General features: G+C 41.3%; 1 protein-coding gene across 5 annotated transcripts in view; it reads left to right on the top strand.

Moving 5' to 3' along the window:
• The first annotated feature begins 485 nt into the window (after positions 1 to 485).
• Positions 486 to 17,227, top strand: part of DCAF8 (DDB1 and CUL4 associated factor 8) — a 42,947-nt gene continuing 26,205 nt past the window's right edge. The window contains exons 1-3 of one of the 5 annotated variants that reach the window (XM_079933174.1): positions 489 to 737; positions 1,627 to 1,699; positions 15,222 to 15,296. In XM_079933174.1, coding sequence (XP_079789300.1) covers positions 15,248 to 15,296 — 49 coding nt within the window. In that variant the 5' untranslated portion in view covers positions 489 to 737; positions 1,627 to 1,699; positions 15,222 to 15,247. Of the gene's footprint in view, positions 738 to 760; positions 889 to 1,626; positions 1,700 to 11,265; positions 13,396 to 15,221; positions 15,297 to 17,227 lie in introns of those variants that run through there. The other 4 variants (XM_079933176.1, XM_079933175.1, XM_079933177.1 and 1 more) reach the window with 4 other exon arrangements.

The raw sequence follows: 17,227 nt of genomic DNA, 5'->3' as shown, positions 1-17,227 counted from the left end.
GCTCCGCAACGGGAGAGGCCACAACAGTGAGGCCCGCGTACCGCAAAAAAAAAAAAAAAAAAAAAAAGGAAAACGGAGGTCTCGGGGGTAAATGGTTCTCGTGGGTATAGAAACCACTTAACAAGGTCAACCCCAAAGGAAATGGGGTTTTCAGAAGAAATCTTTTGGAGAGAACTGCTTGTTCTCAGTATAAAAAAACAGGGCAAAAATGGAGGTCGCCCAGGAGGTTGCCTGCCAGCCTGTTAGAAATGAAGCTGATTTCCACCACAATTCCGGGAGACGTCTAATTCGTATTTCTTTTCAGCATCAAAGTCAGCCGCCCGAAACACTGCAAAAACAACTTCTTTGCCTCCTCAGTATTGCGCACGCGCCCCTCGCTCCGTTTTCCCTTGGTCTTAAGCCCCGCCCCCTGTGCGTCCTTCGAGGAGGGTTGGGAGCGGAGAGCTCGCGCGACCGCTCTTCCCCCAGTCTTCTCCAGCACATCGTCGCAAACGGGGCCGGAAAGCGTGGCGGCGCAGGCGCAAGCGCAGAGAGCGGAGGCGGTGGTGGTGGCGGCCGCTGGCCAGTGTAAGATGGCGGCGGCGGTGGTGGCGGCAGTGGACGGGGCGGCTGGGCGTGGAAGAGTCGGAGCAGCCTCTGGCAGAAGGATGACCCAAGACAGGAAGCAGGCTGCTGAGCCTCGCCGGCTCCCGTGCTTGTAACTGCCCCAGCCGGACACCCCCCCCTTGACCTACCCGGTCCGTGTCTCGTTCCGGCTTGGCCTGCCCCCCTCTCCCCTGGCCCACTCTTCTTCAAGATAGGTTTGACTCCTTTCCCAAGCTCCCAGGGCTCAGGGCTTCTTCCCCTGACCTGAGTCACCGCCGGGAGGATTGGCTGCCTTTCCCTCAGGTCAGCCCCAGGGTTGACCTCAGGAGCCTGCCCCGCAATCTACAGGGACGTCTTGCCTCGTCGGGTGACCCATTTGTGTGCGCTTTTCTCCCCTTTAGATTGGGGGACGCGGCTTCCCCTGCGTTTCCCCGTCACCTCAGGACCACCGCGCAGTGTGCCCCCTCCCCCATCCCGAGTTCTCGGGCCCAGCACCTTGTACGGAAGGCCGAGGTCCAAGATTACCCCGCAGTCAGTTGTTGCTGTCTGTTCCTGTACCTTTTGTAATGTAATTCTCGTAGCCTGCTTCCCCTCACCCCTAAATCTTTCAGGACACCGTAGAACGGTCCCATTTGGTCCCTGTTAGTTGGAAAGCATCTGGTGGCTTGAGTTTCTGACTCATATGATTGTTGCTGGAGTCTCTGTAAACAAACCGGCATTAGCGCTATCACGTTCTCCCCGGGATTTCCCCCCTGCTCTGTGGCTTCTTGTTGAGAGGTTTGGTTAGGGGTTAGCGTTGAAAAGATTCAGGTTTTCCTTTTAAATGACTTATACGTTTTAGTGGAGCTGGGAGATTACTTGCCTGGTTCCTTTAATTTCTGTAACTGTAAGTTATTTGTTCAGTAGTCAGAATTAGATAAATTACGGTGGTTCTGAATAGTTCTGAGGAGGTCTAAAAAATACTAACACGTATTCATACATATTTTTTATTATGTTTAGTAGAAGAGACACCTTTGCCATTTAAACTTTAACTTTTCTCAGTCCTTCAGTGAATCTACAGACCTATTTTCTCAGGAGCTCAGCCTGGCCCTACTTCAGTGATAAAGGAGGAAAGGTGAGTAGGAGTTGAAGGCATTTAAATTCCTGAGTGCAAGACAGACCCTACCCTGGTGCTCAAGTGCTGACCACTAGTCATAAAATTCCTACCACAGTTTCCCAAAGAGTCGGGTATTGTTCTTGGCTTTGTTCCAGCTCTGGTTAAATTACTTTTACAAGTTTAATTGGCTCTGCGCCTCTTGACTTTCTGTCCTAAACTATTGCTGTATATCTTCACATGACTACAGTTAAGCCTAGAAGTGAATGTATCTCCCTCTTTCTTTATTCATTTGCCTTGTGTTTTGCCTTTGTGCGGATCGTGTTTCTTACACTGTTAAAAGCTGGGAACTAGTTTGCCTGAGTTCTGTTTAGCTTTTTGTCAAATCAAGTCTCTTTGTCTCTCAGGACTTTAGATTGTCATTTCTTGCTATGGACAATATTTAGCTGCTTTTAACTAAAAACTAGTGAGTGATGAGTGGTGCTGCCTTTAGTTGGTGACTGTGTCCAATCCACCTCAGAATTCCAACTTTTCAGGACACAGTGATAAATTTTGGGTAAAAAAAAAGAAGTAGTGGTGCTCTTTTATATCTGGTCTGAAGAATTCTTGGTTAGCAGAGGAATCATCCTGTGCATTCAGCAGCATGGGCCAGTGCCACAGAGGGAGTTAGGACATACTTGTAAACGTAATTTTTGTAAGGGTGTTGGATTTCTGGTAGCAGAGAATAGTGCTGTGGTTGAGTTTCATAGGCTGTGACGGGAGAGCTGAGTGGCTCTGGGAGGTAGGCCTGGCTGATTCTTAATATCTTTATGATTTGTAGTAGGAAGAGCTTGAGTGTGACATTGGTGAGTTTTATTCCACACAGTGTTCTGACTAGAAATTGCTCATTATGAACTAGAATAAGATTATTATTGGCAGTATGTGTGTGTATCAATAAGATAAAAAGGGGAAAATACAGTCTTTAGAACTGGGTAGGTCTGGGTTTAAATACTGTACTAAGATTTATTAGCCATGTGACCTTGGGCAAGTTACTTAAACTTTTCTGAGTCTTAATTTCCACATCTGTAAAAGTGGGATAATACTGCTTATGTCCTAGTGTCATTGTCAGTATTGTATGAGGAAGCTTATATAAAGGTCTTAAATTATGCCTAGCCCAAGATGGACACTAAAAAAAATACTTTTTCTTTTCTTTGCACATCATTGATATAGCTTTGAATAAGTTATACGTTAGTTTACACTTCTTTGCATTTTGCTTTTGAACACGTTTTTCTGGTTAATTTTTCAGATTCATTTTTTTTAAATTGATTTTTATTTTTGGCTGCGTTGGGTCTTTGTCGCTGTGTGTGGGCTTTCTTTAGTTGTGGCGAGCGGGGGCTACTCTTTGTTGTGGTGCACGGGCTTCTCATTGCAGTGGCTTCTCTTGTTGCGGAGCATGGGCTCAAGGTGCGCTGGCTTCAGTAGTTGTGGCACGCGGGCTCTAGTGCACAGGCTCAGTAGTTGTGGCACACGGGCTTAGTTGCTCCGCGGGATTTGAGATCTTCCCGGACCAGGGATCTTCTTAACCACTGCGCCACCAGGGGAGCCCTTCAGATTCATTTTTAATTGGTCAGCTTAGATGTGTTCTTTGTAGGTGCCCACCTAGGGTTGTCTTCTGAACATGATTCAGTTTAGTCTGGTGGGAGTTCAAGACCAGAGGACAGGAATATTAGATGTTGATGTATGTATATTTCTAAATGCATTCTTAAATTAAACATCAATAAGTTTCCTTTGTTCTTTGCTCCTGCCTCTTGGTCTCTCTTTTAGCTCACCTAATCAGAGTTGACCTAAGTATTGTAATTCCTTTCCTTCCAGCTTCAGTGTTGTTCACCACCTCAGCTCCAGCTACCTCTTATGCCTTTTCCTTTTTGCCATAGAAGGAATACATTTTTTTTTTTTTTTTTTTGCGGTACGCGGGCCTCCCACTGCCGTGACCTCTCCCGCTGCGGAGCACAGGCTCCGGACGCGCAGGCCCAGCGGCCATGGCTCACGGGCCCAGCCGCTCCGCGGCACGCGGGATCCTCCCAGACCGGGGCACGAACCCATGTCCCCCGCATCGGCAGGCGGACTCTCAACCACTGCGCCACCAGGGAAGCCCAGGAATACATTTTTTTTCCAAGCTGTTGGGCTCTGCAGTGGTCCTCATCAATAGCTAATCAAAGAACTAGACCATGAAAAGGTCTCCTTTCTTTCTGAAATAAATCTGGGCTAGGGAGTTAGGAATGCAGAGTTTTTTATTTCATCTCCCCAGCTGGACCATCTTAATAATATGACAGCACAGATAAAAAGTTTTTAACCTCTTGTTTTTCTTTCACATCTTTTTGAGGGAGGTAAGGGCACATGAAAATTAAGAAAGTTGTTGATAATAACATTGCTATGAAAGCAACTGTGTTCATTCAGGCCAGTGATCAACTTAGAGTTGACCAACTTTCATTACCACCATCTAGGGTCTAAATTCTCTCTGTTCAAAGGTAAAGACTCTTGGGGTGGAGGGTAGTGAGGTGCATTTTATTATTTGTGTTATTTATGAGGTCTAGAGTTCTGTGTTCAGCAGGGCGAGAGTGGGTGTGGGAGGAGAAAAGGCAGTATGTTGAAAGAGGCATAATTTTGACTGTTCCTTATTACTGTATGTGCTGGGTAAGAACCCACTCCCACCATCACCACTCCCAAGAAGGACTTCACATTTTATGCTCCAGGTGACACCTGTGTATACAGTGAATCAATATTTTTAGTCTTTAGACCACAACTGTAAAATTCTTATATTTCTGAAGATATTTTATATTTCAGGGTGTTGCATAAGAATTGTTGCACCTTACTAAGAAGTATTTCCTACCGTGGCTGCAGTGGGAGGCTAGGTATGCTTATGACCTTAGTTCCCACCACCAACCTGACAGGGCATTTTATTCAGCAGCCTGTTAAATGTATAAGAATCAGCCTCAGTGCTATGATCCTTAGTTTTGACTAGGATCAACCTAAGACAGAAGCTTGTCTTCAGAGAAAGCTAAAAGAAATGTCTTTTTGTTGCCAGTTTAAAACAATACTGGCATTTCAAAAGCAAACGGACTCCAATAGAAGACGTTCTATAGAAGTATGCCCTGTTGTGGGAGACTGAGATCTTCAGAGTTTCATGGTCTAGGTCCTGTATTCTATCAGGTGAGTTACAGGCTTTAAAAATCATGAAGTGACGGGTTGACCTTTGTTTTCAGTAGATAGATTTATTTCTGGATTATTTCTACTGTAGAAAAGTTATTCTAAACATGTCTAGGAAGTGTCCAGATTATAAAAGACAGAGTTATCCAAACAGCTTTTTATTGCATCACATTGGTGCTAGTTTTTAAGATTGAATTAGTTTTTTTGTTTTAAAGCAGATTATCAGTGAACCAAGGTAATCTGTTATTTACCCTCAGCCATTTGGAACCCAGGCAACTGAAAGAATTGAATCAGCAACAGTCATGGAAGTAGTGACTATGTATATCTTAGTTTCAGAGCCAAATGCTGGTGATTTTAGATTAGCTTTACAGTAATATTGAAAGCTTTTCATCTTTCATTTTTGTGAGTATATCCAAGAAACTTCATCACTGTTAAAATTGGTCAGAAAAAGGGGCTACCTGTTCTTGTTTACTGATTCAGTTATTCTTGGAGTGAGAAGAAAGTCCTTGAAAGGTCTTTAAAAATTAGAGTGTGATACATTTTATGAATTGGTCACTTCTTTATAGCAGTCTTTATCTCTACCTCTACAGGACGTAGTTTCTGGGCCAGAAGCCCAGTTTCTCAAGTACTGCCTTAACCCAAGGAATGTGTATGCCAAAGATAAACTAATGAATTAAGGCTGCCCTGAGTTTGCAAACAGGGCATGGTGAATGATTAATTTGACAAAGATGGCATCTTATTAATGAATCGTAGTGTGTCTAAATGGATTGGGTTATTGCAAAAATTTTCTTCATTGTATCTGAGAGGTTAGATATTTGCTCTTATCCTCTGAGGATACTATTTAAGGAGGTCTGGGCAAGTTCTAATGTGAAGCATCCATGCTTGCCTGACATCTTTTTTTGTTGTTGTTGTTGTTAGCCATCTTGAAAGCTATTATAGGATTTACCTCTAGTGGTAGCCAAGAGGCTATATTCCTCTGGTGCACTTTAAGCATTGCCACATTATCAGGTATGTTTTTAACCTTACTTAGGACCCACATTATACTCTGTTCTCTAGTCTCGTGCAGATAGGAGGGCACTTCTTGATGTTTTTAGCCTCTCTTTATTGTTTTATCATAAGTGTACCCTTTCATCTCTGTAGTGTCCTTTCAGACAATTTAAGAAAAATTTGAAATGTGAATGGCAAAAACTGGTAATGGGGACTGGATTCTGATGTAAATATAAATCATTTCATAGTGGAAACACAATGAAATTTCCTAAGAAATGGGTTTTCCTTAAAATGATTTAAATTGAGATGAATGTGCTTAAATGTTATTATAAAACATTCCTTAGCTCTGTTGCTAGAGATAGCACTTAGTGCATTCCTAACATACTCTGAAATACTGTTAGTAGAATTAAAGCCAATAAACTATAAACACAGGGCATTTGGTGTTACCGACAGGGAGAGAAGGCATTCATCCAATGGAGGAACAGAGCTCCTTGTTTGTAGTATAGTTGATGTAGAAATTCTTACCTTCCTTATCATCATTTGTGACGATTGCTTTGAAGTTCTCATCTTGGCTATCTTCTGAACCTTAGAAAGGGAGAAGACTTAAAGAGACTTATGCTGTGGGCTCCTGTGTATATTGCTTTACCCCAGTTCATAGAATATGAATGTGCTCAAAAGAAGGTATTAACGGAGTTCTCTGAATTCTTTAAAAGGCCAGTGAGAGTAGGTAAGCAGATTTTATAGACTTGGAGCTGTGTGTTGATTTGTGTACAATGTTTGGAGGATCATTGTTGAGTGGTGAAGAAGCCCAGGCTTCTCTAGGAAATGCAGTCTGAAATCAGAGATGAGAAGCTAGAAAAATAATATAGATGCCTACCACGTACAGACAGCCAGTTGCAAATGTTGTGTTTAATCCTCTAAACCAGCTCCTTCAGGGTAATGATATTGTCCCATTTTACAAAAGAAGAAACAAACTCAAGGGTAGATGGTTGAAGTAGAATTCAAACTGAGGTCTGACGGACACCAAAGCTCTTTTCTTTCCATTATACCATATGCTGTCTTTAAAAACCAGGGCTAGGGCTTCCCTGGTGGCGCAGTGGTTGAGAGTCCGCCTGCCGATGCAGGGGACGCGGGTTCGTGCCCCGGTCTGGGAGGATCCCACATGCCGCGGAGTGGCTGGGCCCGTGAGCCATGGCCACTGAGCCTGTGTGTCCAGAGCCTGTGCTCCACAACGGGAGAGGCCACAGAGTGAGAGGATCGCATACCGCCAAAAAAAAAAAAAAAAAAAAAAACCAGGGCTCTTCAGTGCCAAGTGATGAAGCAAATTGAGCTGAAAGGTAGATCAGTACTTTTATTTTAATTAATTTATTGTTTATTTTTGGCTGTGTTGGGTGTTCGTTGCTGCGCATGGGCTTTCTCTAGTTGCGGCGAGCGGGGGCTTCTCTTCGTTGCGGTGCACAGGCTTCTCATTGCAGTGGCTTCTCTTGTTGCAGAGCGTGGGCTTTAGGCACGCAGGCTTCAGTAGTTGTGGCATACGGGCTCAGTAGTTGTGGCGCACGGGCTTAGTTGCGGCATGTGGGATCTTCCTGGACCGGGGCTCAAACCCGTGTTCCCTGCATTGGCAGGCGGATTCTTAACCACTGTGCCACCAGGGAAGTCCATCAGTACTTCTTATAAAAGTGTATTTAAAGTATAAAAGGTCTGTCCAAATGACAATATGAATGAACACATTTTTGAATTGTTTAAACATGGGTCTCAGGTTATGATTAATTGGTAGCCTAATAAGTTTTTTATGGAAATAATTTTAATGGACTTAACTGAAGAGATAGCTGAATCCTTTTATTTTATGATACTTGAATAGGGAGAAAACCAGCATCCATTCCTGAGGTAATTCCATGGAAAAGCAGTTCTGAGTCTTACAGCCTTTTCTCAGTTTGCACCTTTCTGTACTCTGTAGCATTTGAAACAAGAACCATCCCCACTTTCTTGAAACCTTTTCCTCTCTTGACTTCCAAGTCATTTAAAACTGTTACTCTTTCAACTTCCCTGAGCATTTCTCTCCCTCTTTCTTTTTTTGAAGGATAGGTATTCCCCAAGATTTTTTTCCTTTCTTGAGTCCTTAATTTATTTTTGCTTTTTAGTGAGGTATAATTTACAAGGGATTTGATTTTGAAGCTTATCTGTACAAATAATTCTCAAGCCTGTATCTCTGGCCCTAATTTATTTCTCAGATTTCAGACATACATTGATTTTCCACTTACTTTCCTGACATGTCAACTTGGATTTTAAACGTAATCAAAATCAAATTCCTCTCTTCCCCCACATGCCAGTCTCTCGTTTATGGCACTAGATTTCCTCTGTGCACCCAGACTCAAACTTGTCTTTTTTATTTTTTGAGCTTTGTTACTGCTTATTGAGCCAAATTCTATCAATTCTGCCTCTACAGTGTTTCACACGTTGACCCCATTCTTTTAATTTCCTCTGCCATCAGCCTAAGACAGGATCTCATTGCTTCTTAACTTTGGCAACTGTACATTTCAGTCCATCTTATTATCCTTAACAAAATCTTCCTGATGACACACACACACACACACACACACACACACACACACCCACCCCACCCCCTTCTACTATACTTCACACACACACACACCCCTTCTGCTGTACTTCTTAACTAATGAACTGTACCCCAGCATCTAGCCAAGCCAGACTACCCATGTATTTTGTTGAACATAATCAGGTTTTTCATCTTCCATGTCTTTTCTCATGGTGGTCCTGATGGGATAGCTTCCTCAGTTCTACCCATTGAAATCCTCTCCTTCCTTCAAAGTCCAGTTTAAAAGCTAATTTCTCCATAGAAGCTTTTCCTTTCTCCCTGACTAAACATAATCCTTTACTCTGTTGAACTACAACAACATTCTGTTTATATATATATATATTTTTTTCCTTTTTTGGCTATGCCACTCGGCTTGCAGTATCTTAGCTCCCTGACTAGGGATTGAACCCGGGCCATGGGAGTGAAAGAGCTGAGTCCTAACCACTGGACTGCTAGGAGATTCCTTTTTTTTTTTAAGATGGTACTGACACTTGTGTCTCTTGTATCATAGTTGTATACCTGTTTTCCTAATTGCTTATTGGCTACAAAAGGTATTATGACTGCCTTATTTATATTTGTAGATCCTGTATTGCCTTGTACATTGTTGCATTACTAGCATGTCTCTGTACAAATGGGCCACTGGGTGGTGCCAGAGGCCTATAATTTAGAGAAAAAAGGGAGGCTGGAGCTGCTATACAGTTGGGCTACCCAGTGCTGTTACATCTTCTGCAAAATAGGAATAGAGATTAATTTTCCTGATCCAGAAACGTTTATAGTTTCTGCTCCTCTGTCCCGTTTACCAGAGGAGACAGTGTAGTATATTTAACTCCTCCGAGTACTTTAATAGAGAGTAGCCCAGAACTAAAGGCCTGCCCCCCTGTAAACATGTTTATACAGTATGAGGTTCAGCTTCCTTGGGGTCATCCTTTGAATTCAGTGTCTGAAGTTCTCTGATTAATAAACACTGTACTGTTAGAGTGGGGCTGGCAGCAGGAGTTGAGAAAGTTGGCTTGGAGAAGTGTTTATTGTGAAGTAGAAAAGCAGTAAGGTAAGGAGAATGAATTTAAATTGAGCCATTTCAGCTTAAAAGCAAAAACTGGGGATGGAGAAAATAGGACTGGTTGATTCCAGATGGACTGTGGGACCTAAGACTGAAAAGCAAATTTGTACTTTGGATGGAGATCAACCCTGAACAGCTGTTCAGTCATGAGTGGTGTGGGACATCTGTCCTCCCAAGAGGAACCAGGGATTGTGTGGCTCTCAGATATGTCTTACTAATAATTGAAGTAGTTTCTACCATCACCTTTCACTTTAAGAGGAAATTCTGAAACCTTGTCTCATTTAAACATGGGTGTCTGTGTAAGAGAGTTGGGCACTTCAGTTGCAGAATGAGACATGCCAAACGAGGCAGCTGGACTGACCCAGCTGGACTGACCCAAGAGAATGCTGAGATTATGTAACTCAAGGGAACTCACTGAGCATGAGTTCAGGTCTTAGTAAAGGGATCAAGGACAGAAATATTATTTACAAGTTGATGTTTCCATTGAACCTGAGGTAAGGTAGAGTTATCAGACCAGTTTCCATAGACCCTAGAGTCCAAAGGAGTTAAAGTGAACTTGAGAGAAATTTAAAAAATAAAAATAAAAAGCGTATGTATACAAATTAATAGTACAACCGTTAGAACTACTTTGGACTACTTTAAGCTTCTGATATTCTTAGTTGTCACCTAGACAGTAGGGTTGAAGACTTTTTATGAGTTTAGGATTCATCTTGCCTTTAATGTGGTTCTGATAAGGCAGCTTTGTTTGCAGCAAAAATTCTTCCACATTTTAATTTTCAAGCAAGAAGACCAGACATTTTGCTCTCTTTTATTGTGGCCTATTGACCAGTGTTAGCTAACTTCTATTAATAGTCACAGGCTTGAGAATCTAGTAATTTTAATTGTTGGGTTGTATCTGTCATTTAACACTTTGCATGATTCTCTCCCCCCCTCCCCCCACTCTCTCATTCTCTTTTCTGGCCAGATTGATGGATTGATTGATAATTTACATACAGTAAAATTTACCTTTTGTTTCACTGACCCATTCTTTGGATTCTAACAAATGCATAGTCATGTAACACCACCGTGATGGAGGCATAGAACATTTTAATCATTCCAGCAGGTTTTCTCATGACTGTTTGTAGTTAGTTCCTTTCCCCCAAATCCCAGAAATGACTGATTTGCTCTCTGTCCCTATAGTTTATCTTTTCTGGAACGTTCTACAAATGGAGTCATGTTATGTAGCTGTTAGAGTCTTGCTTCTTTCACTTAGCATAACACATTTGAGATCCATTCATGTTGCTGTATATGTCAGTAGTTCATTGTGTGATGGACCACAATTTTTATCCATGACCTGGCTGAAAACCACTTGCTTTTAGTTTTTGATGCATCTAAGTAAAGCCACTAAAACACTTACATTTAGATTTTTAGGTGGATATGTAGTTTCATTTTTCTTGAGTACATACCTGGGTAGGATTCCTGGGTTGTATGGTAAGTGTATGTTTAACTTTATTTAAAAAAAACTGCCGAACGGTTTTCCAAAGTGACTACGTACCATTTTACCTTTCTCTGAGCAGTGTGTGAGATATTAGTTGCTCTACTCCTTGTAAGCACTTAATAAAGTAAACTTTCATTATTATTATTTAAAAATTTTTAACTTCTAATAGGTGTGTAGAGGATTCTCATTGTGGTTTTAATTTGTATTTTCCTAATGACTAATAATGTTGATCATCTTTTTCAAGTGATTGTTATTTAGTTGTGAGAGAAATTAAATATATTCCGATTGCTGTCAAATACGTCTTTTTTTTTTTTTGCGGTACGCGGGCCTCTCACTGTTGTGGCCTCTCCCGTTGCGGAGCACAGGCTCCGGACGCGCAGGCTCAGCGGCCATGGCTCACGGGCCCAGCCGCTCCGCGGCGTGTGGGATCTTCCCGGACCAGGGCATGAACCCGTGTTCCCTGCATCGGCAGGCGGACTCTTCAACCACTGCGCCACCAGGGAAGCCCTCAAATATGTCTTTTGCAGATATTTTCCTCTAGTTCATTGCTTGTCTTTTCGTTTTTTTATGTGTCTCTTGAAGACTAGATTTTTAATTTTGATATGTCCAGTTAATTAATTGTTTCTTTCATGGTTTGTGCTTTTTTGCATTCTATCTTAAGAAATATTTTCCTAGGGGACTTTCCTGGCGATCCAGTGGTTAAGGCTGTACTTCCAGTGCAGGGGGCGCGTGTTCGTTTCCTGGTCAGGAGACTTAAGCTCCCACATTCCTCACGGTGTGGCCAAAAAAAAAGAAATATTTGCCTAACCTGATGTCACAAAGATTATCTATTTTGTTTTTCTTCTGGAAGTTGTATTATTTTAGCTTTTACATTTAGGTCTATGATCCATTTTGAGTTAGTTACTTTTTGTATATTGTACAATGTCCAAGTCGAGTTTCTTTTTTTTAAATTTGGATGTCCTGTTGTTCTAGTATACCCGGTTTCTTGTATAAATCTTTCATCAATATTAGGATAAGAAAGCAGCCCCGTTGGTTTTAAACAAGAGATGTTTGGTGCCTCTTCCACAAAGTACTCTTACATCCTGTTTTAACTCCTCCTCTGCTTGATTTTTAGTTAATATTTTGTCATGTATTTGGTTTAAAATTTAAGGCCTTTTTCTTATTAAGACAGGAGGAATCTAGGTCACTGGAATTTCTTAGGTAGAAATTAAAATGACACCTGGGTCTTTTTTCCCCATCCTCCAATAGTTTACTCTTTAACCTTCACTTTGGCAGGGGTTATGGTTATTTTTAGAGTACAGGCAGTAGAGCTAATCTAATTAAACTCCCCCAGCTACCTGGGGCAGTGAGCTCATCAGCTCTTCCAAGCTCAGATTGGTTTGCTCTGGACTGGATTTTACATGGAAATTGATCAAGGTAAAAACAGTGGATTTGTTGGGAATGGAGTGCATTAAAGAGTGAAGAAGGTAATTTAAGTTTGGGATCAGATATGGTCCCTACCTCAGATTTATAAGGTTGTATTCTTTGGTGATGGAAGAAATTCTAGAGTGACTCCTGTACTTAAGACCTAGGGCACAGTCATAGCACCTTAGCCTGCTTTAATTTGGGCACTTACTCTAATTTCTACCCCAGAATTGAGATGGTTTTAAGTTTCTTCATTTTGACAGACATTTATATGATAACAACTCATCCCCAAAGTAATTGTATTTTATCAGTGTCATCGAAGTTTCTTGGCTTCTTAGAGACGTGATCCCCCAAAATGGGAATGTATGTACTCCAAGGGATATGGAAGATGATCCAGTGGTGTATAGGGAGGGAATGTTGAAATTTTAAGTTTTTTCTAGAAAAATCAAGCTTAATATTTAATGTGAATTGATTAAATGTGGGTTCATGCTCAGAGTTTTCACTGATAGAAGTTCATAATCAGTTTTGAGATCACTGCTCTAAGAGTGTCCTTCTGCAGAAGTTTTAACATATAATTTTGTTTAACTGTACCATCTCTGGAATTACTAATACTGTTTTACAAAAGAAGAAAATGAAGCCCAGAGAAGATTAAGCAGCACATCCAAGGTCACATCACAAAGTTTGTTAATAACTTAGCTAGTACTAGAACCCTGGACTTCCAATTTTCAGCCTAGGACTACTTATACTAAACTCTGTGGCCCCTAAAATGTGACTTTTAGAAGCTCTCTGCCTATCAGCTTGGTGATGAAACAGAGTTGACATAAGCATTCATAGGTTTTGTTCTGTTTCTGAATTTAGGAATAAATTCTGTGAACTTTTTTCCTCAAAGAAAAGATCGCTTCTTGCAAGAACCTTAAACCAGTGTCCCAGAAGATGAGCTTTACAACCTCTGGGTATAGGTTCAACCTCATGGCTCTCCTTTTCTGAGAAGTGGTTCTCAGAGCTAGGTAAGCATTAGGCATTTGGCACCTCCTGCCTAGCAAATGTGTTTTCTAGAGCCACTGTGAGTCTAAAGTTCAGGCAGTCTGGGCTTCTGTAGAAGTTGATGAGATTCAGTTTTGAGAAAGGGTCTCTGGAGCTGCTCAATACTTCTCTAGGAGTGGATAACAGTGAGATGGGAAGTATGGTGTGGTTGACAGTCTTGATTCTGGAGGTGAGAAGGCATCAGTTCTCTTCTCAGTTGACCATAAGGTATGCCTATGACCTTAGTTTTAAATCTTAAAGTAGTACAGTTGTTTTCCCTGCTTCATAGAACTTTTGCAATTAATGTAATTAATTTAAACCCTAGGTGAGGAAGAAGATATTGCTGAGCTACTGAAGAATATAAACAGGGACTACTGAGAGGAAAAAAACAAGTGTTGTGTGAGCAGTGCTGTACAAAAATACATCATTGAAGTAGGAGGAGGGAAACAGCCTGCTCTGCAAACAGCTCTTCACTGTTTTTCTTTATGTGGCTTCACAAATCTGTTTTTTGTTGGCCTTGTCTTTCATCATCACCCTTCCAGGTGTCCCTCCCTCAAATTCAGCCTCAGTCCTGCTCTTGCATTATTTCTACTCCCCCACCCTGGCCTAATGTGAGCAAGCTTTGGGCAGCTGTCTCTTGGCAGAGGACACTTTAAAAAAATTTTTTGAAGCAACTTGGATTTTTGTAGAGGAGAGAAGCGGGTAAAGATAAGGATGGGGCTGCTTCTGGGATAATTGTTATGGGAATGAAAGGACTGTTGAAAGATTAGAGGCCAGTGTGCCTGGGTACAAGGACTGGAGTCATAATCATACTTTGTCTTTTCAGTGCCTTTTGTCCAAGGCACTGAAAGGGCTTAACAAAATTCTGGTCTGAATAATATTATTCTTTGCTCTTTGGACTTTGCTTGAGGTGGGAGTGAGGCCCTGAAAAAATAATGACTGTATTATAGTGGTATAAAAGGAATAAAGCTAGGTACCCCGACTCCTAGTTAGGGCTTTGCTAAACAGACAAACCTGGTGAAAGTTGGTGGAACTAGGTGAAATAGTGCTTGCCATTTTATGAAATGGACTGAGATGGTTTTAATGGAAATGTTGCACTTTCTTTTCCAGCCTTGCACTTGGTGACTGACTTACTAGTCATAAAAGGGAAGAAAAAACCTTTTAGGTTCTTTTTTAGGGGTAGGATACTCCTGAGTTCTAATTTGCTCTGCTTCTTATAATCCTTAGTTAATATCTGTGCCTGTATGTTTGAAGCTAGGCATCTGAATGACCATAAAGCTCAGGCTGTTACCCCAAGAGCTCAGTTTCTTCTATCTCTGCTGTTCTGTGTGTGAAATGATATTCAGAGTCTGACCTTCCTCTTCATGTTGTGAAGGCAAGTGTTTCATAGAGTTTGTGGATACATACGATGATTATTTACAACAGAAAGTTTTTGCCTTAGAGGGTAGTGCTGAAGCTAGCTTTTTGAATTAAGACTCTGCTTGCTTGCAATACATGTCACTTGATATAGACCTGCTGTTCCAGGATTTATTTCAGTTCCTTCTTTCCCATCTGAAAAATCACTGCCAATTACTCAGTGAGAAGAAATGGCAGTTAGCCTCCCAAAGATATGTCTCTTTATGGAATTCAGACATGGGGGGATAATATCTGGCATAATTTTCAGCAGCTGAGAAGCCCTGCTGAGAACACACAAAAAAATCAATTTTGTAAAAATGACAAAGGCTGTACATTGTTAAATCTCCTGGTGCCTTTTATCATCTTTCCCAGATTGTTTCCTAATTGTTTCATTTTCTTACTCTTCTCGATCCAGGCTGGCTGCAGTAAACATCATTCAAGATGTCCAGCAAAGGGAGCAGCACAGATGGCAAAACAGACTTAGCTAATGGTAAGGGGCCATAATGAAGGTGAAGCTATTTTTGCTATCGACTGAGGTTCTCCTCCTCCCGCAAAGAGAGTGGAGACTTGGATTTTAGCGGAGGGAAGGAAATCTTTCCTAAGAATGAACTCTTGGAGGGAGACGCAAGAGGGAAGAGATACGGGAACATACGTATATGTATAACTGATTCACTTTGTTATAAAGCAGAAACTAACACACCATTGTAAAGCAATTATACTCCAATAAAGATGTAAAAAAAAAAAAAAAAAAAAGAATGAACTCTTCCTGTGTTGTTTTGAGTGTAGGAAACTACACAGGAAACACCTTGGACTACCTGGTACTTTTGCTCCTTCAGCTTTTATCTGATTGTTTTCAGAAGATCAATAATAGAGTTGTCCCTCTAAGAGGTCAAGTGGTTTGGAATTTTGTAAGGGTGGACAAAACCTAGGAGATGCTGTTAATAAAGGAGAAAAAGAAGATCCAATTGGTGGTGGAACCAAGGGAGTTGTTGGGAAGGCAAGGCTCCCCAGTTATAAGGAGAGGTCTCTTTTCACAGTAGATCATAGTTCAGTAGAGATAATTAGATAAGAGATGAAGTTATAAATAGCTGCAGTTGGGGCTTTTTTCTTTCTTTTTCTTTTCTTCTCTTTCTTCCTTTTTTTCCTTTCCTTCCTTCCTTTCTTTCTTTCCCTCCCTCCTTCCCTCCCTTCCTCCTTCCCTCCCTCCCTCCCTGCTTCCTTTCCTTCCTTCCACCAGTGCTACCAAGTATTAAATCACTGGGTCTACTGCAGATTTGAAGGCAGAATATCATGATTCTGGTAGAGTATAGCTACTACCTGGGTTATTTGACCAGTGCATCCACTCTGGGCCAACTTCCAAACTAGAGAAGGTCCTTCAAATGGATATAGTTGGGCAGTATAGTGTTCAGCATTCCTCAGCACCTTGTAGTTTTAAGATTATCGTCTAAATTCTAGTTGACGTGTTTGGTAGAGCAATGAAGTGAGTAAGGGAAAGGGAGATTTTCAGCATGATGTTTTATTGCCCCTTTGTTCTTTTCTTACCACTGGTGTTCATTTATCTTCTCTAAAGGAGAGTGATTCAGATTTTTCACTAGGCTTAGTTGAAAGGCACAGGATTCTAGAGGGGTTGGAGGTATACAATTGATTTGGAGTTTGGCCATTAGCTAGATCAGGGATTGGCAAATTATGGCCTGCAGGCTAAATCCACAGGCCTGCAGGCTGCTGTTTTTGTAGTTTACTGGAACTCAGTCATGCTGCATTTATTTACATAGTGTTTATGGTTACTTTTGTGCTACAGCAGTGGAGTTGAGTAGTTGTGCCATACATCCATATGGTCCAAAGTTTAGAAGCCTAAACTTTTTATTATCTGGCCCTTTACAGAAAAAATTTGCCAACCCCTAGCTATTATCTTGGTCATTGACTGTTAGTGTCCTCTTGCTGAGCTTGCGATATGCTCTGGCCCTTATCTTAATGTGGTAGGGCCCCCAAAGTCATCTTAATTTTAACAATAAATGCTAGGAGTTTTGATGTTTCATTTCTTTTTCTTCTTCTCAGAAGTGATGGGTGTGATATTTTATCCCTTCTCACCACTCCCAATCTCAAACTCAATTTCATTTCAAAAACCACAATTATTAATCTTTCTCAGCATATACAGCAGCCTCAGCAAATGTAGTTCCTGGGAGCAAATTGCTGCACTTTTCCCCTTTTTCTTCCAGTTCCTAGTCGTTTTCACACTGTGCTCTTAGTTGAGGTGCTATTTGAAAAGAGCTGTTTGTGTGTGTCTCCCAACCTTCTGTCACTACTTGAACCAAAAAGTGTGTGTATTGTTTATCTGTTTTCTTTATTGGGCTTTGCCTAAGAGTTCATTGAAAAGAGGTTCCATTGCTTCAAAGATCTTCAGAAATTATTGCTCTAATCCAG

The sequence above is a fragment of the Stenella coeruleoalba genome, assembly GCF_951394435.1.
Source record: "Stenella coeruleoalba genome assembly, chromosome: 1".
NCBI classification, from domain to species: Eukaryota; Metazoa; Chordata; class Mammalia; order Artiodactyla; family Delphinidae; genus Stenella; species Stenella coeruleoalba.
Note: the sequence above shows the minus strand (reverse complement) of the source record. Positions and strands in the feature narration are given on the sequence as shown.